At 45.4% G+C, this 25,185-nt stretch overlaps 1 protein-coding gene across 1 annotated transcript in view; it reads right to left on the reverse strand.

Moving 5' to 3' along the window:
* Positions 1–24,980, reverse strand: part of LOC137571316 (sphingosine-1-phosphate transporter MFSD2B-like) — a 66,334-nt gene extending 41,354 nt beyond the window's left edge. The window contains exons 1-3 of the mRNA XM_068280265.1: positions 24,875–24,980; positions 10,188–10,310; positions 2,413–2,537 (exon numbers count right to left, since the gene is read on the reverse strand). Of these exons, the coding sequence (XP_068136366.1) occupies positions 2,413–2,537; positions 10,188–10,310; positions 24,875–24,946 (320 nt within the window). The 5' untranslated portion in view covers positions 24,947–24,980. The remainder of the gene's footprint in view (positions 1–2,412; positions 2,538–10,187; positions 10,311–24,874) is intronic.
* Positions 24,981–25,185: the final 205 nt, after the last annotated feature.

Below are 25,185 nucleotides of genomic sequence, written 5' to 3' on the forward strand. Positions count from 1 at the left end.
CCTGGTCGCACGCTCCACCTGCGCAGTTCATTCAGACTGCAACTGTGCTTGCGCTGAACACCCGGCAAAGGGATTGCAGTCGGGTAGTATGCACGGCAGGAACCACACATGTGTAGTGATCTGCAACCCAGCTGGATTGCGGACTTCACAGCGGAGGGGACTGGACAGACACAGAGAGAGCCAAAGGACTGCAGGGGGCTAGAAGAAGCCATAGATAGGTAAGAATCTTCCAACTGAAGGTTTACCTTAAATGAGCTTGGGCCTAGAGATGGTGATGGTGTTTGTGATTCATGTAAATACAGTACATGGTTTTGCCTTTGCCTGGTAGAGTGTTCCTAAACCAAATTGATTTTGACTACAGTTCAGAATTGTGTATGTTTTTAATCCAGTGCAGCCTAATGGCCCAAAGATCCTGACTACCCAATATTGACCTTCAGCCTCCTGTACGGAAATTTCTATGCATTATCCCAATCTTTTAATGATATTATCTACTAGACGATGAAGCCCCAAAATTCGGTGCAATTTTACGCTTTAGAATATTATTCTTAAAGTGAATCTAAAGTATAAATAAAAGAAACAGATACTTACCTAAGTAAAGGGAAGGCTCTGGGTCCTAATGAGCATTCCCGGTCCACTCACAGTCCCCTCATTCCCCCACAGGCTCCTCCGTTCAAATCTCCTGCCGCAGGAGACTTTTGAAGCGGGCGGCTCTGTACTGCGCATGCGTGAGCACGATCTCTCACGCATGTGCAGTACGGTGCAGCCTGTCTTTGTGAGCACTCGAGCTCCCGAAGACTTTCGAAGCCTCAGGCAGCAGCAGAATGCAATCTCCGACCCATCGGTTGGAGACTGCTAATGGGGGAGCCTGCAGGGGAATGAGGGCACCGGGAGAGGAGCTGGAAGGCTCTGCACGAGACGAGAGGAAGCATGCAGACTAGTTCTCAGGAAATTTGCAATTTAAGCTTGGGGTTGGTCTTGAAAATTCTTAGCTGTCTGCAGATTGACATGGAATGATACTTTTTAATAATAATGCTAAAATGCAAAAACACTCATGTGGCACATATCAGTATGATCAGTATTATGGCATTTTTATAATGACACTACAGCCTCTATCTGAGGTTGAGCTCTCAGAATAGGAACAGTTTAGAGTTCCAATTTTTGCATTGGAATTCAGCAGTTCCGAGTACAAACATGAAGGGAAATTGCTCTTTTCCGAGTACCATGTTCTGGTTTTCCATTGAAGTCAATAGCGCCAACTTCTGCGGGTAATGGCAAAGTCCTCCCATCACCCAATCCATGTGTCACCCTATACTTATTTCACTTGGTGAAAGGGCTGAGAGTCCAATTGTTAAAGGGGACCCCAGATGCCACCATGACCCCCCCCCCCCCCAGTACATCGACAGCCCCACCTCCTCCTGGGTAGCAGAGTTGGGGAAGAGCCCCTTGTCCATGATTGAAAAAGGGCTCTGGGGGAGTGGGGGAAGCTTGACTACCCCTCTCCTCCAGAGCTCCCCCCATACCATAGACCATGCAGGCTGGTATAGCTCAGGGTGCAGAGCCCCACATAGTTGGCTTCCATAGAAAATGCCTTCGGAACATGAAAATCGAACATGAAATTTGGTGGTTGCCTGCGGAACACCGAATATTGACTAAATCATAATTTGGCTGTTCCCATCAACCCCACTACCTATACCCTCAGGCAGGCAGATATAAAACAGACCTATTAAAGTGACACAGAAGCGAAAAAAAATTTATGATATAATGAATTGTATATGTAGTACAGATAATTAATAGAACATAATAACAAAGAAAATAATCACATTTTTATTTTCAGTTATATAGGTTTTTTTTTATAACATTGCATCATTCTCTAATATTTGCAGTTTACTCACTACACTCTGCATTCTAAATGATTTCACAGAGCAGGCGAACGTTTGAACTTTATTTTGCAGGGAAAAAAAATACAGTGACAGACACTTGAGATAATAAGCTTCAGAAGACAGAGCTCTCTGTGACTTTGAAAGTTGTGGAGCTCAGATAAGCTCTTTTGCATAGATAACTGGAGTTTCTTAAATCTTCCTGTACTGGAAACAATATAAGGCTCCCTGCACACTGCAAATCCGTTTTCTGATTCTGATTCAGATTCCGATTTTCCCTGAATACATTCAACAGAAAAACGGATAAAAAAACGCAGCATGCAGTAAAGATTAAAAATCGGAATCGGAGGTAAAAACTGATTAAAAAGCAGAATCGGAAATGCATGTAGTGTGCAAGCGGCCTTAGACTTATGTCTCTGCTTAAATGTTTTATTTCTTAGCTGTACTACACGTACAAATCATTATATCATACGTTTATTTTAACTTTAGATTCCCTTTAACTGTTCCCCAAACAGTAGAGCCGGAATTTTCTCACCATGGCATCAGACGGCCTATTCTTGTCCATTTGCTTTTGTTGATGAAGAATCCCACAATAGGATCTGTGATTCCACCCCAGGTTTTCCCAATGCTCAGCACCAAAGAGGCTTCAAACGGTGAGATCTGGTGGAATAAGAACACAGGGAGATGGCTACTGTAACAAACTGTCTATTGTCCTCCTACAGTATAGTGGTGACCTGCCACAGTGAAATCATGGAGGCAACTAGTGCTGATCCCCAGCTGAAAATGCTAGCTTCCTGGCAGTAATACTGGGCCTCTCGCTATAAGACCTTCTTAATCACCTACCTGGAACAAGCAGCAGTAGGAGAACAGAGGCGCCAGCAGGATAAAAGCAGATAAAAACTTTAAAATTTGCTGGGAGGAAGTGGTGGACTTACCTCCATAAAGCAGACACGAAAGACTGTCTGAATAGTAGCAATCACATTTATTAAATAGTACCCCAAAAAAGTGCAACGCGTTTCGCAGGCCCAGCCCGCTTCATCGGGCGATAAACGTGGCGACAAAACAGAATTTCGGCAATAGCAGGTGTAGCGCCTCAGCCTCTCTACACTTTACCTGGAACAAGCATGCAAGTCAGGAAAGTCAGAGCAATGGAGCTGCATACTTGTCCCAGCTGAGTAATTCAAGGAATTAAAGGACACCTGAAGTGAGATGGATATGGAGGCTGCCATATTTAGTTCCTTTTAAACAATACCAGTAGCCTGCCCAGCCCTGCTGATCTCTTTGGCTGCAGTAGTGCCTGAGTCACACACCTGGAACAAGCATGCATCTGATCCAGTCAGAGCACCTGATCTGCACACTTGTTCGGGGTCTATGGCTAGAAGTATCAAAAGCAGAGGATCACCAGGACAGCCAGGCAATCTGCATTGTGTAAAAGGAAATGCATGCAGTATGTCAGTCGCCATATCCCTCTCAGTGTAGGTGTGCTTTGAAGGTTGCCCTCCTTTTCTGAATTTACAGTATGCCAGTATGACTGCCGTGCTAGTTTGTTTTGGCCTCAGAGATTTTAAAGTTTGAAAATCATGCAGAGGTGGAGTCAGAACACCGGATTTTCATACATTATTCCCCATCAGTACTTCAGAAGATATTACCAGCTGGCAAGTCACATTTCTTTAAAGCGGACCTGAACTCCGAACTTCCTCTCTTGCTCTAAAAGATAAGTAACAGCATAAGAACCTAAACATTTCTCTGTTATAGCTGATACGCATCCTGCAGTAAATCTGCAGTTTGTCTACTTCCTGCTTTCATGGAAGCACACATAGCGTTATCATCCCGTGTTTACAAATTAGCAGCTCTGCCATGAGGTCAAATTACCACTTGTGATTAGTCACAGGTGAGGGGGAATTAGACAGGCTAAACTCACTAAATACATACAGGGTGCATTTGTCTATATTTTCCTTCTGTCCTGTGTAAAAGTTCAGGTCCACTTTAATAGAAAGTCAAAAAGTTATCCCTCCATATTCTGCTCACTTGTCAGTTTAATTTATAGACAGAGGAACAGAATCAGCGATTTCGATCTTCCTATTTCTCCTGTGACACTGACTCATTAACTAAGTAAACTGAAATCTGATTGGCTACTATCAAGGATTGTGTTTTGCACACTCTAACTGTTTTATGTCCGCACGACAATAATAATAATGACTATGGGAAAACGGCACTCATCCCGGTGGAGGGAAACATCAAGTCCCAGCATTCATTGTGAGAAGATTGTGTGAGTTTGTATACCGTATTCACAGAACTTCTCTGACAAGAGAATGAGCTTAACGATGCAAATGAAGATGTTCCCCTCATCCCCTGACTTTTCTACAAAGACTCCTATATACATGAGATTGTCACTGGTCAATGCTTACAGTCTCTGGTCAAGCAAAAACAGTACAAGTCTTATGCTGGGAATACACAATGGGTTTCTGCAGCAGATAGATGGGTTCGATAGATCATTTCCGACATGTCCGATCTCACGTGCGATCATTTTTGCCACTCGATTTCTGATAGAAGTAAATGGAAAGAGATAAGAAAAATGAGCGGAATATTCAAGTGGAGAATCGAGCGGCAAAAACGATTGAAGGGAGAAATGAGCGGCAGAAAGGCATCGTGTATTCCCAGCATAAGATGCAATATATGTCCCCGGCCGGGGCCACCTGTACTTACCCAGATGGGCTGCCACAGATGCTATAAATCCTGAAGAACTATTTCCTACAGACGCCAGAAGTCACATGCTGCTGGGCAGGTAATTCTGTACATCATGCTATGATATAACGGCAGTATTTGCTCTGATCTGTCATGGTGCCAGAGCGCACTGCTTTCTATTAGACTGACCAGGTCTCCAGAAGATCCATTGAGTATGCAGCTTGTTACAAGTGTGGTCATGTCTCCAGAAGTGTGACCATGTCTCCAGAAGTTCCATACTGCTTGGAATATGCAGCTTGTTATTATGGCCATGTATCCAGAAGTGTGACCATGTCTCCAGAAGTTCCATACTGCTTGGAATATGCAGCTTGTTATTATTATGGCCATGTATCCAGAAGTGTGACCATGTCTCCAGAAGTTCCATACTGCTTGGAATATGCAGCTTGTTATCATTATGGCCATGTCTCCAGAAGTGTGACCTTGTCTCCAGAAGTTCCATACTGCTTGGAATATGCAGCTTGTTATTATTATGGCCATGTCTCCAGAAGTGTGACCATGTTTCCAGAAGTGTGACCATGTCTCCAGATGTTCCATACTGCTTGGAATATGCAGCTTGTTATTATTATGGCCATGTCTCCAGAAGTGTGACCATGTTTCCAGAAGTGTGACCATGTCTCCAGATGTTCCATACTGCTTGGAATATGCAGCTTGTTATTATTATGGTCATGTATCCAGAAGTGTGACCATGTCTCCAGAATTTCCATACTGCGTGGAATATGCAGCTTGTTATTATTATGGTCATGTCTCCAGAAGTGTGACCATGTCTCCAGAATTTCCATACTGCGTGGAATATGCAGCTTGTTATTATTATGGCCATGTCTCCAGAAGTGTGACCTTGTCTCCAGAAGTTCCATACTGCTTGGAATATGCAGCTTGTTACAAGTGTGGTCATGTCTCCAGAAGTGTGACCATGTCTCCAGAATTTCCATACTGCGTGGAATATGCAGCTTGTTATTATTATGGTCATGTCTCCAGAAGTGTGACCATGTCTCCAGAAGTTCCATACTGCTTGGAATATGCAGCTTGTTCCATCCTGTCAGAGTGCACAGCATTCTATGTTTGTGGCCATGTGTCTGCAAGCTTCATCCTGTCAGTTATACTGCTTGTTACCAGTGTGTTCATGTCTTCACAAGGTCCATACTGCTACAACTGTCCTGATGCTGTTTACACTGCTACTGATATCATGCTGGGGTGGCAGGATGGTCATATGGTCCTTGTTGTTCCCACCCACTGCAGCTGTCTAATGAATGAACCAAATTAATTTGAAGTGTACCTGTAGGGAAAAAGATCCCTAAATGGGTAGGGAAGTCTCTGGATAACCCAGAGGCTTTCCCCCCCCCCCCCCCCCCCACTCCACCATGCTGTTATAACGATGGAAACCTCAAAACCTCCTCGACAAGAGCATGTTGAAGAGCGGTGCCATGCAGGGATGCACTGTAGCATTGTTCACTGGGTTCCAGCCGGCGGGGAAGCAGCTTTTTTTTGCCGAGCATGAGTGGTACTGTGTCCTCTATACCTATAGAGCAGGCAGGGCCGGGCCGAGGCATAGGCTGGAGAGGCTCCAGCCTCAGGGCGCAGTGTAGGAGGGGGCGCAGAATTCATTCAGCTGTCATTCCTAATTGTGTTTGAAGCAGAAAGAAATAAGAAAAGGGGATACATGGCAGTGACTGCAAGCCAGATAACTAGATATTAAGGTGTTGGGGAGGTTGTGGGCCCTGTGGCGCCTCTTAGTCTAATAGCAATCAGTGTGTGATGGCTGGGGTGGCAGGGATGGAGGGGCGCACTTTGGTGTCTCAGCCTTGGGTGCTGGAGGACCTTGTCCCGGCTCTGAGAGCAGGGGTAGGGAACCTATGGCTCCGCAGCCAGATGTGGCTCTTTTGATGGCTACATCTGGCTCACATACAAATCAGTAGGGGTTGATTCACTAAGCTGCATTGCTCAAGCAGCACAGCTTAGTGTGGCAGTGCAAGTAACATTTTCAAAGTAGGCATTCTACTGCTGTAACGTGCACCACTAACTTACTTGCGCTCCCCCAAAAACGAACGGCCGCTCCAATTGTCCCACCTTCTCAGGTCTAGTGATATTTTAGGACGAGATCACTGCACTCTGATAGGCCCAATAGGCTGCCTGTCACTTGACAGACAGCCCATTGGTCCAAAGTGCGGGGATCTCATCGTAAAAAGTGAATCAACCCCCAAGTCAGCTAGCTAATTGTACAAGCTGTTAGTCGGTATTTCTCCTGTCTGGCTCTCTGAGAAATTGCTGAAACCCAAGAGAAGCTGTAGACGTGTCTGACACTGCTGCTGCCCGGCGGATCAAATGTATACACATCACCATGGCAACAGGGACATGAGCCCTACCGTCCCAGTTTGAAACATATTGTATGGCTCTCACGGAATTACATTTTAAAATATGGGGCGTTTATGGCTCTCTCAACCAATAAGGTTCCTGACCCCTGCTGTAGTGTGAAGACTTGTGCATACAAGGAAACCTACGTAGTCATCGCTGAGGTTGGAATGACCTCCCAGGGAGTTTATAGCCCTGGATGTAAGTCAATAAGCTGCACATAACAAAATTTCTTCTACTTGTAGTAAAATTGTGCCACAGAGCTGTACATAAATTCAGAACATATCAGAGGGTTTCAAGCATCTATTGCCGGTCTGCTGCCTGCACTTTACTTGTACACTAGGGCTGTTTACACATCATAAAAACGCTTTCACACCTTTGTTGCAGCTATTTGAGTCAGGTTATTTAGCAAAGTAACACACCGTGCCATAAGAGAACTACCAACAGACCTACAGCACTGACGCACAGGTGAGCAAACCAGCCAGCAGTATTACACGGAACACTGCGATCAGGAACACTCTGAAATTCCCTCAGGCTAGGCGCTACTTGACTTCGATGCTTATCCTGCGTTCATCCTATGCGGTAAATCCACATGCCAAATATACCTGGGCTCCTCTGTGGTTGTGAGAGGAAGTTCTGGATACATTGGACTGAAGCTACGTACATATGCTGGATTTAGCTCAAATAAGGAAAGAGAAGGATTAGCATGACGTGGGAACCTAGGCAAGATAGAAAATGTAAAGAGGAACCGTAACCAAGAATTAAACTTCATAGTTATTTTACATAGTTACATAGTTATTTTGGTTGAAAAAAGACATACGCCCATCGAGTTCAACCAGTACAAAGTACAACACCAGCCTGCTCCCTCCTTCATCCCAATCAGTAGCTGATACCCCCTTTCCCATGAGAAATCTTTTCCTTTTCTCAAACGGATCATCAGGGGGGGTCTGTATGGCTGATATTGTGGTGAAACCCCTCCCACAGTGTGATGTCAGGACCATGGTCCTGACAGTTTCCTGTCTGTGAACCTCACTGCATTGTGGGAAATAGCTGTTTACAGCTGTTTCCAACTGCCAAAAAGCAAGCAGCATCTCCTCCCACTGACATCACCTGCCAGCAGTAAAAATGTGCCCAATGTGATAAATGCCAGAATGTAAATAAGGGAGAGAAAAGATTTTACAATGGGCAAACACTGACTAAATCATTTATACATAATTATTGTAAAAATGAAACACTTTTTTATTACATTATTTTCACTGGAGTTCCTATTTAGGTGCCCCTGCTGGCCACCTGGCTTCTTTGTTACGCTATGATGGGGAATGTAAAAAGAAGAAAAGCTGCCAGCCAGGCCCCTGGAAGCCTAGGAGGACCTAGGCACCTGCCAAAGGTGCCTTTTGGATGTTCCAGCTCTGAGAGAATCTACTGTGTATATGGGTGCTCCCCAACTATGTCCGATGCCCAAACGAGTATTTTTTCACTCAAACCACCCGCCCGAAGTCACTTGGTCATGTGCCTTCTCACTCCTCTTCCCTACATAGCAACAGACGCATTATTATTTTATTTAGTATTTATATGGTGCTGACATCTTCTGCAGCGCTGCACGGAGTATATTGCCTTGTCACTAATTGTCCCTCAGAGGGGCTCACAATCTAATTCCTACCATAGTCATAGGTCTATGTATGTATTGTGTAGTGCATGTATCATAACCTAGGCCAATTTAGGGGGAAGCCAATTAACTTATCTGTATGTTTTTGGGATGTGGGAGGAACCAGTGTGCCTGGAGGAAACCCATGCAGACACAGGGAGAAGATACAAACTCCATGCAGATAGTGCCCTGGCTGGGTTTCTGCTTAATAAACATATGAAACCCAGTTCTTGACATACCCCCTATATGGTGCTTTGGTGAATCACTCTCCCAATTTATAAATCTGGCAGAGGTAGATATATGTTGTTTAGGGTAACCAGTTAAATTCCAGCCATCATTTTTCACTGCAGATTTGAGAACCAATAAGACTAGACGGTACATGCTCCTTTACTGTACAAATTACAAAACCAGTTCCACAATTAGGAGTTGATTTATTAAGGCCTCTTTTGTTAGACGGGAGGGTGAACTGCGCACTTATCGGGCAGTTGAGCGTCTCATCTGCCCCCCATGAAAACCAATCAGGTACAATTAAAATGCAGCAGAATGGCAGTGTTTGTAACACCACACGTATCATTGGGATAAAACGCTGACATAACATTCAATAAAAAAATCTGCTCTGAAAGCCTTCATTGCATTTTCTTGCATAGCTGCTGTATTTATATATTCAAAATCTATCCAGTGATCACTTCTCAGTTGTACACATACTAGAAAAAGAGAAAGCTCAGTGTCTGCACTTCTGCCCACTGCAGCAAGGAGCTTTCCACTGAAGAACAAAGTGCTGTGCTTAACTGTTTGAATGCTGTTCAGCTTTTTTGTGGTAGTAGGTTTAAGGCTGTAAATAATCTTTTAGAACAAAGAAGAAATTCTGAGTTTTATATGACTTTAACACGCGGTGACATTACCCAGCAGCAGAGAACCGCGACATGTCACATTTGTGCATAGCTGTGGCTGCTCTCAGATGTGACTCCATGGGGGAGGGGCTGAGTGTCCCTTGCCGATACCCATCGCTAACAAGCACCCAGTGCCATATAAAAGATCTCTCTATCACTTGCAAAACACAAATATTAAAAGAATATTTCAGTGCAACCAATCAGAATTTTTTTTTATGCTAAATAAAACTGAGCTTTTGACTTTGCATTGGCCATTTGCTACATTTCTGTGTAGCTGTATAGACACTGGCCTTGATAACTCAGTGACCAAAGCCATATACAAACTTTTGTAGCTGGAAACAATTGTTAGAGACTATTTCAGGTGACGGTTTAGGAATGAGTACGGTACAGACATGTTGCTCAGCCTGTTCTGTGAATAAGACAATTACAAATCAGCATTTCAGCTAAGGACAATCTAAAGTTTGTATATGTGTTTATGGCTGTGGCACAGGAGAGACCGTTGCATGTTTCTGGGACTTGTCCCATCTACAATGTCTCCTACATGCCACAATACTTAAGTCCAGCAGATAGGAACAGACCCACATTCCATCACTGAGTGCTAGGTTATCACTACATCTACAGGAGGAGCTGAACCATTATTAAATATTACACAATAACATACAAGGAGTCACTGATGTCACTTACCTGGGCTACGTCCAAGAGATAGATCTGCAGGAAGAAGGCTGATGCACTCCCTGCCACCTGATTGGGAGCTCCTCCGATAGCGTAGCAGAATTTGCTGAACACTGACAATCTGTACTGCTTGAGCTGAAAGAAGATATAAAAAAGTACAGTTGATGCTACTGGAGGAACTGTAGCTGGACAGAGTCCATACAAGACTGCCAGGAAAGAGGCAGGGGCGTACCAACAGCCCATATGCTGACCCCCTCCCCGCACACATCTTGCCAAAACGTGCATGCAGAATAGTTCAGGGACCAGATTAATCACTTCACCCCCAAGGGGTTTTTACCCTAATGGACCAGATAACTTTTCACCTGTCAGCGCTCCTCCCTTTTATTTGCAAATAACTTTATTACTACTTATCACAACAAAATGATCTATGCCTTGTTTGTGACTCCATGGGGGAGGGGCTGAGTGTCAGTACCCAGCGCTACAAATTTAGCTTTGTTTGGGCAATATATTTTGCCAAGAATTATTTTATTCTAAATGCATTTTAATGGGAATAATAAAAAAAATGGAAAAAAAAATCATTATTTCTCAGTTTTCAGCCACTATAGTTTTAAAATAAAACATGCTACCATTATTAAAACCCACAAATTGTATTTGCCCACTTGTCCTGGTAATTAAACCATTTAAATTATGTCCCTATCACAATGTATGGCAACAATATATTATTTGGAAATGTAGGTGTAATTTTTCTGAGGGGGGGGGAGGGGGTTGTGTGTCCGATCCATATTTACAAGCCCTTATGTAGTAAAATAACAGGAATATACCCTAATAAGATACATATTAAAAAGTCTGAGTTCCCTAAAGCATCTATTTATACACTTTTTTTAAAAACTGGTTTAATCTTGTATTTTATTTTTTCGGAAGTGGAGGGGATTGTTATTTTTTTTCATTTTTAATTGTAAATTTAAGGTGTGTGTAATTTTACTTTTTTTTTTTTTTGTCTTACAGCAAGTGTTCACTTTTTTTTTTACTTTTTTTTATATGGTTTATACTACTTCCTCTTTTATGAATGGACATGGTCCCTGATCGGGGTCATGTCCATTCATTCTAGGCATTGCAATTGGGTAGGGGAAAGCTCATTCCCCTTCCCCAACAGCAAATCGTGGTGTCCCGACGGTTACAAGCCGCAGAAGGGTAGCGTGCGAGCGACACATTAAAATGTCCTGGAGCCATTAAAAGGCTCCAACAGGAATTTTTAATGCGTCGGCGGGTAGTGGGTAATATTTAACTGCTCCAGTGCTGCTGGTCTCCTCTTATGCATTACACTCTTTCTATTACACTCTTGGCTGCCATTCCTTGACTCCTGATCATGTGACTCACATCGGTCATGTGATGGGGAGCCAGCGGATGCCAGCAGAAAGTGTGCGGCTGTGATGCATGGAGGAGACACACAGTGCTGGAGCAGGTAAACATTACTACACTATCTGTGCTACTCTGCATGTGAGTAAGAATGGAGGAGGAGTGGTCTCCCACAGCCCTCACAAGAGTCATATCTCAGTATCTTCACCCCCATAACAAGTGTAGCCACAAAAACACCTGATCTGAAGTGAAGTCCCCTGTATTGGAGGAAGGGAAGGTTAGTAGACGGGGTCCCCCACAGCTCTGCCCCCCCCCTCTAGTTACGCCCCTGCCCTGGCTCCTATACAGCCTATCCTGTACTCTGTTGGTGTCCTGGTTCCAGCACTGTCCCAGTTCGAATTTGCTGCCTCTGGGAGTCCTCGGAAGTACTCATGTCCCCGAGTGCTTCTGAAGACAGGCGGCTCCATACTGCACATGTGCGAGTGTCTGTGGTGTACAGAGATGGCCATCTTTGGAAGCACTTGGGGACATGAGTATTTTAGAAGCCTTCCGAGGGTCCTCAAAGATGTATTGGTTGAAAAAGCGGTGCTGTTTACTTACAAGAACAAGGACAGTACTATTTCTGCTGCCCCTTTATTATCAACAAGGGCAGTATTCTCAGTATGTAGCTTTTCATTTCAAGCTCTGTTCCTATCTCCAGGGTTCGATTGAGGTCCCTTTAAGGGCCTGTTTCCACTAGCACGGAAACCGGGCCAAATCCGCAGTTTCCCCGCAGGCAAATCGATCGGGGAACCTCTGCCATAGGAAGTAATGGTCCCACCGGCCGAATCGCTTGCCCTAGCGATTTGGCCGGCATAGCCATCACTTTCCGTGCAGGAGGCAGCGGATCCGATAGCCATGCATGGCACGGCTGATGGGATTCGTCTGCGTACCCATACACCAGGAAGTGCCGTCATGCGTCTCGCAGCTGTGCGCGGTGGCTAGTGGAAACGGGCCCTCACACTTGCCTTGCAAACCTGTGTTGTGTTACCCTGTGTTATCGAAAGAAACCCAACGGCAATGCAAGGCAATGGGGCCTAGCACACTTAGGGTGCCGCATTACCATCAGACTTCCACGGCGATGCATTAGTGGCAAATGCCAAAGGGTGACGCAAGAATGTTAAACATATTGGCGGCAGTGTGGCGTGCATACACAGAGCAACAGGAATACGATGGGGAAACCCATGAATCACAGTGACGTACTTCCTGTCCAGCAAGGAGTACGTCAGAGGGCGAGGGGCCCACGTGGGGGGGGCACTATGCATATGACACTGTTGGCGCACTCTGCCACAGGGTCACATGATTGACATTTTGTGCGTTGTGGTGTGATGGGGGCGGGGTATCATACCGCAAACACACAGGCCAGGTGTAAAACCGGCCTTGAGGTTAGTGCACTGCATATATATTGAAGGTTATCTTTACTATACAGTTGTCAACAATTGTATTGAAAATGAAACAAATAGATATAATGAGGGATAAGAATCAGGTCTGGAGTCACTACAGTAAAGTGATTGCATCTTTTCGTTGTTATAAACGCCACTGACTACCGTACATCCATAGGCCACAATCTTATCTCCTCCTCGCCCCAATTCAGCCTGACAGGACACTTTCATTTCCTGCAATGTTTACATATTTAGCCCCATTACTGACACGTGTCTTACAAGAAGCTGTCAGTGTGATCTCTGGGAATGACACACACACTTTATCTCCTCACCACAGCTCTGAGGAGATCAGTGACAGAACGGGACAAGGAGAGTCTCTTCAGTGTGGCAGAACATGGGAAGCTGCAGCCGTCAGATAAGAGAAAAGGAACAGCTATCTATGGCCACTGGCCTCATAGAATATAGCCCTACTACCCAAATGTACACTACACTACATATTCCTACTGCACACTGCCATTACACTGCAATTAAATGCTATTCTATTATTGCCTAACTAATGACTTTTAAGAGACCTTTTCCTTGAATAGATCATCAGGGGGGTCTGTATGGCTGACATTGTGGTTAAACCCCTCCCACAGTGTAATTGTAATCCTCTAAAAAAGGGTCCCAAAAGTTTTGCTAATGTATTTCTATGTGTGAGTTAACTTTAGCATCTAAGGCTAAGTTTCGCCTTAGATGCTGGCCTGTGGAACCAAAACCGTGCATGGGAGAGGAGGCGTTGTAATGGTCGCATAGACCGTTGCTAAGCGACCAATACACACAGAGCAGTGGGACTTTCCAGAAGCCCTGCGCAGCCTGTCGGAAGCTACAGCGCAGGCGCGGAGGGGCAGAGCTAGAAGGGTGTAGCCGGAGGGAACTGGCTAAAACTAGCCAGAGCACACCAGAGCGTGCCAGAGAGCGAAGAGTGCAGAGCGGAACTTAGGAGACAGGAGCAGCGGTGAGGAGCGGGAAAGGAGGCCACGAACAGAGAGAAGGCCGCAGCAGTCACCCCGGAGACTAAGAGGGGACCCGGCGGCCACGCAGCGACTACAGTGGAGCAAGTAAGGCAGAGGCAACCCGGCCAGACAGTGACCGGAGACCAGAGGCAGCTTGCACAGAGTCCATCCGAGCTAGTCCGGACAGAAAGGACCCTGGCAGCCAGATGAGTATGGGCCTGAGAGCCAACTTCAAGTTACAGTGTGTGTTCAGTTAGTAGCCAGTGTTCAGCGGAGGCTTGCTGAGATAGAAATATAGCAACCCAGAACCTGGAGAGGCCAGTTCTGTTCAAAGTGCTATTACTAGAGACTGTTTGTGTGCAAAAGCTTTAAAGATTCAGAGACCTTCTGTTGATGATACAGCTGTTGATGCAAGATAGAGCGGCCCAGCTAAAATGAAGAAATCTTCTGCCTCTTATATAAAGTGTATTGAGGGTAAAGGCCTTGCTGTCACTAAGAGACATTAACAGCCTCCAAGTGCCCCGCAAAACTGATACAGCCCCCTGCTTGCATTAAGTCCTGTAATAGAGACATTGTTCCTGTCAAGTCCGTTTCAAGTCAAGAGTTGAAGTTCAAGTACTCTTCTGTGCTATGTTCTGAAGTGTTACTGAGAGTATGATACAGGAAATGAACCAAAGTGTGATTTATGCATATTACTTAAGTACACAGTCCTAAAGAAACCGGAAATTACTAAGGCCGTGAGAGTAAAAGAGAACGTTTCAGTATTAAAAGAAGATAAGTGAAAAAGGAGGAGTTGCATTGCGTCTTGTGATACTGAAGTTTGCTACAGTAAGAAATGAACTGTCTTCTGACCCAGATACAGAGTTAACTTACTTGGAGTACAAGTTTTGCATCAACTCTAAATTAGAGCTTATTCAGCCTAAAAGTCAAAGTGCAGTAAAAAAGAGTTATATTGTGGAAGAGTGATTTGGGTGGCATAGCTGGGTGCATTGGTCACTTTATCTTTTATTTTGTTTACTTTATTTTACTAACCTTTTTGTTTATTTGATTTATATTGTATTTTGATTGTTGTTTTGGGAGGCCCTGTCCAGACAGGTATGTTAAGTGTAAAGTGGGTTTGTAGTAGATTGTCAAGGGTAAAGAGTCTAAGAGATCTTTGAGCAAGGTGAACATCCGTTTGGGATCAACCAACGAACTGTGCAACTATATAGTACCACCTTAAGGGCTGTCACGAGTTCCCCCAAGGTTTTGCTGAGCAATATAGCTTGGACTTGGTTGCAAGGGACTGAGAACTGTTTAGGAGCTGAAATTGCTCAGTAGACCATCCCCTTCCCCATCCCACGCCCTAACAGTGGTACTGTGATGTAAACATGCTGTAAAATGATTGATTATTGTACAAGAAGACCTTTGTAGCTCAAATGTCTTATATAATTTGTATGTAACTTAACCTTTTTATTCCGCAGAATTTACCGGTGCACCGGCTGTGAAGACTTGGGGATTGTGTATTTTGACCTGTGATGTGCAAGGGAGGTGGGTTGTGTTGTTGAAATGTTACAGGTTGATTGAAGCTGACAGTGACCACCGTTAGGTCGCAAATAAATCTTTGATAATTTCATCAGGTGGATTCCCCTCAGTCAGGGCCTGGTGCTAACGTTTAAATCGGGTTACATGATGTCATGACCATGGTCCCGACAGTTTGCTGTCTGTGAACCTCACTGTGCTTAGAACTCTCAGTAACAAACACTCTGCACAGATCACCTGGCAGAACGAAAGATGTCAGTACAAGGATGTGCACCAGAGGAAAAATATATTGTATCCGGAAACAAATAATGAAGATGAGTTTAATCCTATACAATAAAATCCCGGTGTCGCTGCGTCCAGCTGTCCGTGGCCCTGTTTTTTGCTACTGCGCATGTGCGCAGTAATGGACAGCTGGACGGGACCAGGGAGAGAGGCGGGCGGTTGTGTGCATGCGCATGCGCACTGGCTGCGACGGCAGAAAAAAGTCCTAGAGCCCGTTTTTTTGGGGTCTACTAATTATTAAATATTTATCAAAAAGGTAAAAAAATTCAAAAATACATTAAAAATTCTTCAATAATAAACATATTCATCAATTAATGATAATAGACCCATTCAAATTGTGAATTTTAAATTCTCTTAATATTCTCTTTAAAGGTCACTACGTCGACTTGTTTCGAGTCGTTTGGTCCCTTGTTCAGGCCTTAAGATTTACAGTTACCAGTATATCTGATTACAGAAAATGGAACTGGCATATCCAAAGATAAATTACATCTAGACAACAATTAAGCCAGTGAGCACCAACTGCAAATAGAGCCTCTACTGATGCCACAATGTAGCCAGCTGACCAGGACCGTTTTACTTGGGGCTTCTTCCAACCCCTCGTAGTCTTGCAGGTCTCGCAGTTTCCTCCTGGTCCCCTCCATTGATCCATCCACCCCATGAGTTGTCTCCCTCCTCAATCACGCTCCCATGGCTGGAATTGTTCTGCACAAGCATATTTGCAGAACTTTCCCGGCCCGCAGTAGCCCATGATTGGTCCAGTCGGCAAACTTTCAGAGGAGCACAATGGAAAGGCCAGGGAGGAAACCAAGGGACCTGCAAGTTTTCGAGGTGCTGGAAGAATTTTCAGTTAAGCAAAACATACCTTCTTTCCCCACACTAAGGTTCACTTTAAACCTCATACACATGAAGACCATCAACTAGCAGGGATCAGCACTTGATCCCTCAGGGGCCTTGCACACTGGGAAGTTGTGTTGCGGCGATTTACCGCACTGCTACTGCTGGATGTTGAAAATCTATGGGGAAGTTCGCATTACCTGCATAGCGGAGAGGTGTGCCGGAAGTGCTCAATCTGACGCGGGTCCATAACTCGCGTATCTGCATTGTCCTGTGTCAGACTGGAAGTCAGGTTAGTCTATGGCTGTGTGGGGATTTAAAAAAAGATTCTTGCCAGAGGCAGCCCCGATTGGCCGAGAACCATTTGACATGTGCAGAAGACTTTACAGTTTCCTTTCCCTACCTATGTCTGCTCTGCAGTATATGATGTAAACAGATTCCATGGCTAGGGAATGTCTTGCTATACCGGCGGTCGCTCTGTATTATGTGACACAATCAAACAACTTATATCAGGCCCGGAATTACGTCACAGGAGCCTATAGGCACAGATGTCCTGGCACCTGAGACTTCACCCTCCATGAACCTACAAACCCCCGCCGAACCGCACCACAAGTGTGCTGACTGGCCCAGCTGTCACTTCTCCCATACTTCCCTTGCCTGTCATAGCTACAGATGTCCCTTAGCATTAGGTGGCCAGAAGTACCCTCAGTATTAAGTAGCTAGAGGTGTCCTTGGCTGAAGGGAGATCTTGTCAGTGAAATACTGAAAGCTGGGTAAGTAACCTCTCATTTACACTCTCATCAGGACTCTGCATAGGGAAGGAGAAAAGGCGGCACTAGGGGAGGGGAGTGAGCCACCTTTCCATCATCAGGAGCCTGTAGACACGTGACTACAGTGCCTTATGGTGAATCCAGCCCTGACTTATATGAGAGCGCAGCTGCGATGTGAGGATTATGTTGCATACTGCAATTTAAACAAATACCATCAGCTGAAGTTTGCAGTAAGATGTGTGGGACGTGTAGTGAGCTTTGGAGGGGCTGTTATATTTTACCATTACAAAATAACTATTTGAAATATGGCAGGCAGGAGTACAGGAATCCCTGGCATGTAATGTATCTAATAGCATGTCCCTGAGACATACAAAAAGGCTGAATCAGGAAAAAAGGGTACAGGAGCACTTACCGAAAAAAAAGGACACCATCATATGCATCTATTATAAAAGCAGTAATTTATGGCAAAAAAGGGAAATTTGGGTGCAGGAGAAGCTCGCTGTCGGGTGCCTCTGGGCACCGAAATTCGCTTTCTTTGATGCAAATTGTGGCTTTTATAATGGGTGCGATTTGCGGCAAAGAAGGTAATTTTGGGTGCCCAGATGCACCTGATAGAATCACAGGTGCCTAGGCATGCGGCTGGGTTAGTTAAGGTTGGGGGGGTTGTTAAGTGTTAGGCATAGGTAGGAAGGTCTTAGGGTTAGGCATCAGAAGTGGGAGGTCTTAGGGTTAGGCATCGGTAGAGGGAGGTCTTAGGGTTAGGCATCGGTAGAGGGTGATCTTAGGGTTAGGCATTGGTAGAGGGAAGTCTTAGGGTTAGGCATCGGTAGAGGAAGGTCTTAAGGTTAGGCCTCGTAAAGGAAGGTCCACCGTCTTAGGGCTAGGCATCGGTTGAGGGAAGTCCTAGGGTTAGGCATCGGTAGAGGGAGGTCTTAGGGTTAGGCATCGGTAGAGGAAGGTCTTAGGGTTAGGCATCGGTTGAGGAAGGTCTTAGGGTTAGGCATTGGTAGATAAAGGTTTTAGGGTTAGGCATCAGTAGAGGGAGATCTTAGGGTTAGGCATTGGTAGAAGGAGGTCTTAGGGTTAGGCATCAGTAGAGGGAGGTCCTAGGCTTAGGCATCGGTAGAGGGAGGTCTTAGGGTTAGGCATCGGTAGAGGGAGGTCTTAGGGTTAAGCATCGGTAGAGGAAGGTCTTTGGGTTAGGCATCGGTAGAGGAAGGTCTTAGGGTTAGGCATCGGTAGAGGGAGGTCTTAGGGTTAGGCATCGGTAGAGGAAGGTCTTAGGGTTAGGCATCGGTAGAGGGAGGTCTTAGGGTTAGGCATCGGTAGAGGAAGGTCTTGGGGTTAGGCATCAGTAGAGAGAGATCTTAGGGTTAGGCATCAGTAGAGAGAGATCTTAGGGTTAGGCATAGATAGAAGGAGGTCTTAGGGTTAGGCATCGGTAGAGGAAGGTCTTAGGATTAGGCATCACTAGAGGGAGGTCCTAGGCTTAGGCATCGGTAGAGGGAGGTCTTAGGGTTAGGCATCGGTAGAGGGAGGTCTTAGGGTTAGGCATCGGTAGAGGGAGGTCTTAGGGTTAGGCATCGGTAGAGGAAGGTCTTAGGGTTAGGCATCGTTAGAGGAAGGTCTTAGGGTTAGGCATTGGTAGAGGAAGGTCTTAGGGTTAGGCATTGGTAGAGGAAGGTCTTAGGGTTAGGCATCAGTAGAGGGAGATCTTAGGGTAGAGGAAGGTCTTAGGATTAGGCATCAGTAGAGGGAGGTCCTAGGCTTAGGCATCGGTAGAGGGACGACTTAGGGTTAGGCATCAGTAGATGGAGGTCTTAGGGTTAGGCATCAGTAGAGGGAGGTCTTAGGGTTAGGCATCGGTAGATGGAGGTCTTATGGTTAGGCATCAGTAGAGGGAGGTCTTAGGGCTAGGCATCGGTTAAGGGAGGTCCAAGAGTTATGCATTGGTAGAGGAAGGTCTTAGGGTTAGGCATAGGTTTCGCGGCAAAACGCTCTAGTGTGAATGGGGTCTCGGGGTTATCATGCTGTTGTGTATCTTTTAGAGCAGAGAGGAAGTTCTGAGTTCAGGTCCACTATAAGTGGCTGTTTATACAGAAAGTCTGAACGACCCTCTATTGACTGTCTATGGCCACCTGTAAAAATGATCTCTTCACTTTAACTGGACTTAAGTTTTCCAGCTTTACCATTAAATAAAACTATGGCATTTCATTAAAAAGGATTTTCATGTTTTTGTCACTTTTCAGCCTTACGTTTTACAGATAAGGCAGTGCGCAGGAGTAGAATCGGTAGAGCATGTTTTATGTATTACTGGGGCTGATGCACAGAACGTTATTGGTGTTGGTGGTGGTCAACTTGAAGTGCACCTGAACCTAGAAAAATGAATAAAAAAAAAACCACATCATGTACCTGCAAATGAATATTACATACAGTACTTACCTCGTCTGTTTCTCTCAGAAGCCCTGGAGAGGGCACCAGCATCTGTAGGGGCCCCAAGTGTCCCCCACCACCCCACTAAATTGTGTGCTTCCAGCGGCCAGAGGCATCCCCGCCTCCCCAAGCACCCCCCCCCCCTCCCGGGGCAGCACCCGTCTGGAACTTGGAGGAGGTGAGTGTGTGTTTGTCCCGACTGCCTGTTACACTATGGGGGAAAGGGGGGGAGGGGGGCCAGGGGCGGCAACAACACATTTTAGTGGGGTGGAGGGGGGCACATCAGGCTACTAAACTGGAGAGAGGGGGGCGCATCTAACTACTATACTGGGGATGGGGGGGGGGGGGGGGGTAAATATCCGACTAGTCTCTTGGGGGAAGGAGGAGGGGAGCACATCTGGCTATCAAAGTGTGTGTGTGTGTGTGTGTGTGTGGGGTGTCGTTAGGGGTACATCTGACTATTATATGGGGGTGGGGTCAGGGGGCTCCCGGGTTACTTTTGCCCCGATGCCCCATTACAGCTAGAACCAGCCCTGGTGTTGGGATGTGCGCAAACACACCTATTTGCAAAAACTTCTGCATGTGTTTGCCGTTCGCCTGGTGAACCGCCCCTCTGGAAATACATCCATCATTAGGGATGTCCAACACTGTTTCTACTAAACTGCAGTAATACACGCTTCCATTCTCCCGGATATAATCTGTCAGAAATCTATAGTGCTACTGGGCTGCATCAATCATAGTTCTGATCAATGCGCATGGAAAATCCATCGACATTAGCAACCGGGGGGCTTGTGACAACCGAGGGAAGCCTCATCAGGACCCTGAGGCTTCCCTCTTTCATAGTAAGTATCAGATTTTAAACCCGAACCTCAGCTTGTATGCTATAGATTGCGTGCAGAATGTAAAACATGCAGCAGGCTGTCAGTTCTCGCATACAATCGCATACGCAAATTTGAATTACATAGAAACTAGCCCTTTCTCAATTATGGGATTACATAATAATGCAGTTTTTCGTTGCAAAAATTAGTAGACAAAATGCACAAATGAAAAACTTAGCCTCAGATCAGAGATTAATCTGTTTGTCGCAATGGGTGGCAATCTATAAGTGTATGGACTGCAGCTAAAGCGAACAAAATTTTGGGATGCATTAAAAGGGAAATAAAAACTCGAGATGCTAGCATAATATTGCCCCTGTTTAACTCTCTAGTAAGGCCACATCTGGAATATGGAATTCAGTTCTGGGCACCACATTACAGGAAAGATATTGCAGTTTTAGAGCAGGTGCAGAGACGAGCAACAAAATTGATACGTAGGATGGAAGGTCTCGCTTACCAAGAAAGGTTAGATAAACTGGGTTTATTTAGTCTAGAGAAAAGACGCCTTAGAGGAGATCTAATTAACATGTATAAATACATCAGAGGGCAATATAATAGCTTGGCGGATGAGCTTTTTGTCCCTAGGCCTTCTCAAAGGACTAGAGGACATGAGATGCGCATGGAGGAAAAACGTTTTAGCCATTTATTTAGGAAAGGGTTCTTTACAGTAAGAGTGATTAAGATGTGGAATGCATTGCCACAGGAAGTCGTTATGGCAAACTCTATACCTGCATTTAAAGGGGGCTTAGATGCTTTCCTTGCGTTGAAAGACATCTATGGCTACAATTACTAGGTTATGCCTAATGATGTTGATCCAGGGATTTTATCTGATTGCCATCTGGAGTCAGGAAGGAATTTTTCCCTTTTGGGGCTAATTGGACCATGCCTTGTGGGGGGTTTTTCGCCTTCCTCTGGATCAACAGGGGTATGTGTAGAGATGAGCCGAAATTTTCGAAATTTCGAACTGCTTTTATTACGAATGCGAAATTTAACATTACGACCCAAATTCGTAATTTCGTAATTAATTTTCAAATCGAAATTTCACTCCCGTAATGACGAATTTCGTGTCTCCAACCGAAATTTTACTTTTTCAGGTTTGTAAGGGTTTCTATCCCTCAAATGAATAGCACAGCCAGTCCTCCTCCTCCTCCTCCTCCTCCTCCTCCTCCTCCTCCTCCTCCTCCTCCTCCTCTCTCTCTCTCTCTCTCTCTCTCTCTCTCTCTCTCTCTCTCTCTCTCTCTCTCTCTCTCTCTCTCTCTCTCTCTCTCTCTCCAGAGATCTGTAGTATTTCAAAACCATACTCACATTCATGACATGTCCAGGGATCAAACCCAGGCCAAGCACATGGAAGACAGCTATGCTTACCACCAAACACACACTAAATAGACTGCTAACCTAAATCTTACTTGTAGACAGTCATATGAGACACATGCTGGGTGCAGGGCTTTGTGATTGGACCATGGACCATGCGATAGAGTGAGGTGCAAAAATGAAATCATGCCTAGCAGAGGATGGTTTCACAATGCTAAATGCTAGGCTGGCTGTGGTGCAATTGGTTAGTGCGTCTGGCTGGTAACAGCAAGGTTACAGGTTCGATTCCATCCAGGCATGTCTTTTCCTTTTGCGTTCAACAGTTGTCCAAACAGAGCCAACAGAGCCCCAGATAGCCATGTAGAGTTAGGTCACAGCTAGCCTGGCTGTGGTGCAATTGGTTAGTGTGTCTGGCTGGTAACAGCAAGGTTACAGGTTCGATTCCATCCAGGCATGTCTTTTCCTTTTGAGTTCAACAGTTGTCCAAACACCGAGCACAAAGTTTTGCATGCGTAAAGTTTTACGCACGCAAAATACCCCATGGGGTTCAATGGCGCAGCGCGCGCACGCAAAAGGAAAAGACATGCCTGGATGGAATCAAACCTGTAACCTTGCTGTTACCAGCCAGACACACTAACCAATTGCACCACAGCCAGGCTAGCTGTGACCTAACTCTACATGGCTATCTGGGGCTCTGTTGGCTCTGTTTGGACAACTGTTGAACGCAAAAGGAAAAGACATGCCTGGATGGAATCGAACCTGTAACCTTGCTGTTACCAGCCAGACACACTAACCAATTGCACCACAGCCAGGCTAGCTGTGACCTAACTCTACATGGCTATCTGGGGCTCTGTTGGCTCTGTTTGGACAACTGTTGAACGCAAAAGGAAAAGACATGCCTGGATGGAATTGAACCTGTAACCTTGCTGTTACCAGCCAGACACACTAACCAATTGCACCACAGCCAGGCTAGCTGTGACCTAACTCTACATGGCTATCTGGGGCTCTGTTGGCTCTGTTTGGACAACTGTTGAACGCAAAAGGAAAAGACATGCCTGGATGGAATTGAACCTGTAACCTTGCTGTTACCAGCCAGACACACTAACCAATTGCACCACAGCCAGCCTAGCATTTAGCACTGTGAAACTATCCTCTGCTAGGCATGATTTCATTTTTGCACCTCACTCTATCGCATGGTCCAATCACAAATCCCTGCACCCAGCATGTGTCTCATATGACTGTCTACAAGTAAGATTTAGGTTAGCAGTCTATTTAGTGTGTGTTTGGTGGTATGGTGGTGAGCATAGCTGTCTTCCATGTGGTTGGCCTGGGTTTGATCCCTGGACATGTCATGAATGTGAGTATGGTTTTGAAATACTACAAATGAGAGAGAGAGAGAGAGAGAGAGAGAGAGAGAGAGAGAGAGAGAGAGAGAGAGAGAGAGAGAGAGAGAGAGAGAGAGAGAGAGAGAGAGAGAAAGAAGGAGGAGGAGGAGGAGGAGAAGTTGGTGGTGGAGGAGGTGGAGGTTGGTTATTCATTTTAGGCATCTAGAGGGATAGAAACCTTTGCAAACTTTAAAATACTAAATTTCGTAATTACGAAAATTTGCGTAATTTGCGAAAATTACGAAATTTCGATTACTGCTAAAATCGTAATTGTAGTAATTTCGCGAAATTTCGGAAATTCGTAATTAGGTCATTACGCTCATCCCTAGGTATGTGGGGGACGGGCTGGAGTTGTACTTTGTACTGGTTGAACTCGATGGACGTATGTATTTTTTCAACCAAAATAACTATGTAACTATGTAACTATTGACACCTTTAGAATTGCCTGTACTTAGCTGATGAAGTGTTCGGACTTCTCTGAAGACATAATAATTCTCAGTGTTCTCCCCAGGCTCTTTTAGCCAGGTGCTCCACCCGGCTAGTTTTGGTGAGCACCCGGCTGTCATCAGCTCACCTCCTTCTCTGCTGTAAGCAGAGTTGTGCAGAAAAGCACCAGCCCTGCATTCTCTCATCTCACCCCACCAGGCTATTTTTTCATGCCACCCGGCTACTTTCTCATGCCACCCGGCTGGAAAAAAATTTCTGGGGAAAATACTGCAGCCTTTGAAAGTTATATAACTAAAAATCCAAAAGTGGAAAGACCGTGACAGCACAATGGCGTAGTGGTTAACGCCCTCACCTTATAGCACTGAGTTCCCGGTTTGAATCCCAGCCAGAGCACTATCTGCAAGGAGTTTGTCTTCACCTGGCACTCCGGTTTCCACCCATATCCCAAAAACATACAGATAACTTAATTGGCTCCCCCTAAATTGGCCCTAGACTATGATACATACACAACACAATACATACATAGACATATGACTGTGGTAGGGATTAGATTGTGAGCCAGTTATGTGACAGTTAAGTGGTTTGTACAGTGCTACAGTATGTCAATGCTATATAATGAATAATAATGAGGTATATTACATGCTGTACAGTCAGGAAGCCTTGATACCAGCTGCATGCTGGCTGTATACAGTCATTAAAAAAACGGCAGTGCCATTTAAGTTGTATAGGAAAAAGAAAACGTTCTCACAGCCCAGAGTGAAGTCCTTATATGCATAGGAAAATGTCTATAGCTGAGTGACTGTGTGTGCATCATCCTAAAAGTGGCACCTATACCAAGCATATGATGATAAAGGGACAGAGCACATCAGCAGCAGCTAGTCTGACCTCCAACACCTGGGATTCTTTAATGCATGTCCACAGGTCAGAAAAAATATATAATGAAATATATAGGTAGCAAGTGCACTGGTAGCAATTCATTGTAATTTAACATTTCTCTGAGCCCCCCCCCCCCCAGTGCAGAGTCTGTCTGGGCTGTGTGGATGCCCCCTGGCAAGCACGGTACACTCACCTGGCGAGGGAAGTGGTGGGGGCTGCCCCTCTTGGTGTTGGCAGTCGGTGTCTCCGGGACTCTCTCTTCCATGTCAGCCAGCTTGTGAGCTGAGCTCTCTGCAGCGCTTTCTGCGGCCACTAGAGGGCGGGCGTGGCAGGGAGGAGGATGTCCGCAAAGTCTCTGTACAGCTGATAGTTCTGGATAAGCAACTTGCTTGCTTCACATCCCAGTTGTCCATGACCATGGGAATTGTCACTTATGGACTGAATAAAGGCTGAGACCCACAGAAGCAGCTTGAGAGCTCTTTTCCACAAGGAAACGTGATCGCA

The sequence above is a fragment of the Hyperolius riggenbachi genome, chromosome 4 (assembly GCF_040937935.1).
Source record: "Hyperolius riggenbachi isolate aHypRig1 chromosome 4, aHypRig1.pri, whole genome shotgun sequence".
Taxonomy (NCBI): Eukaryota; Metazoa; Chordata; class Amphibia; order Anura; family Hyperoliidae; genus Hyperolius; species Hyperolius riggenbachi.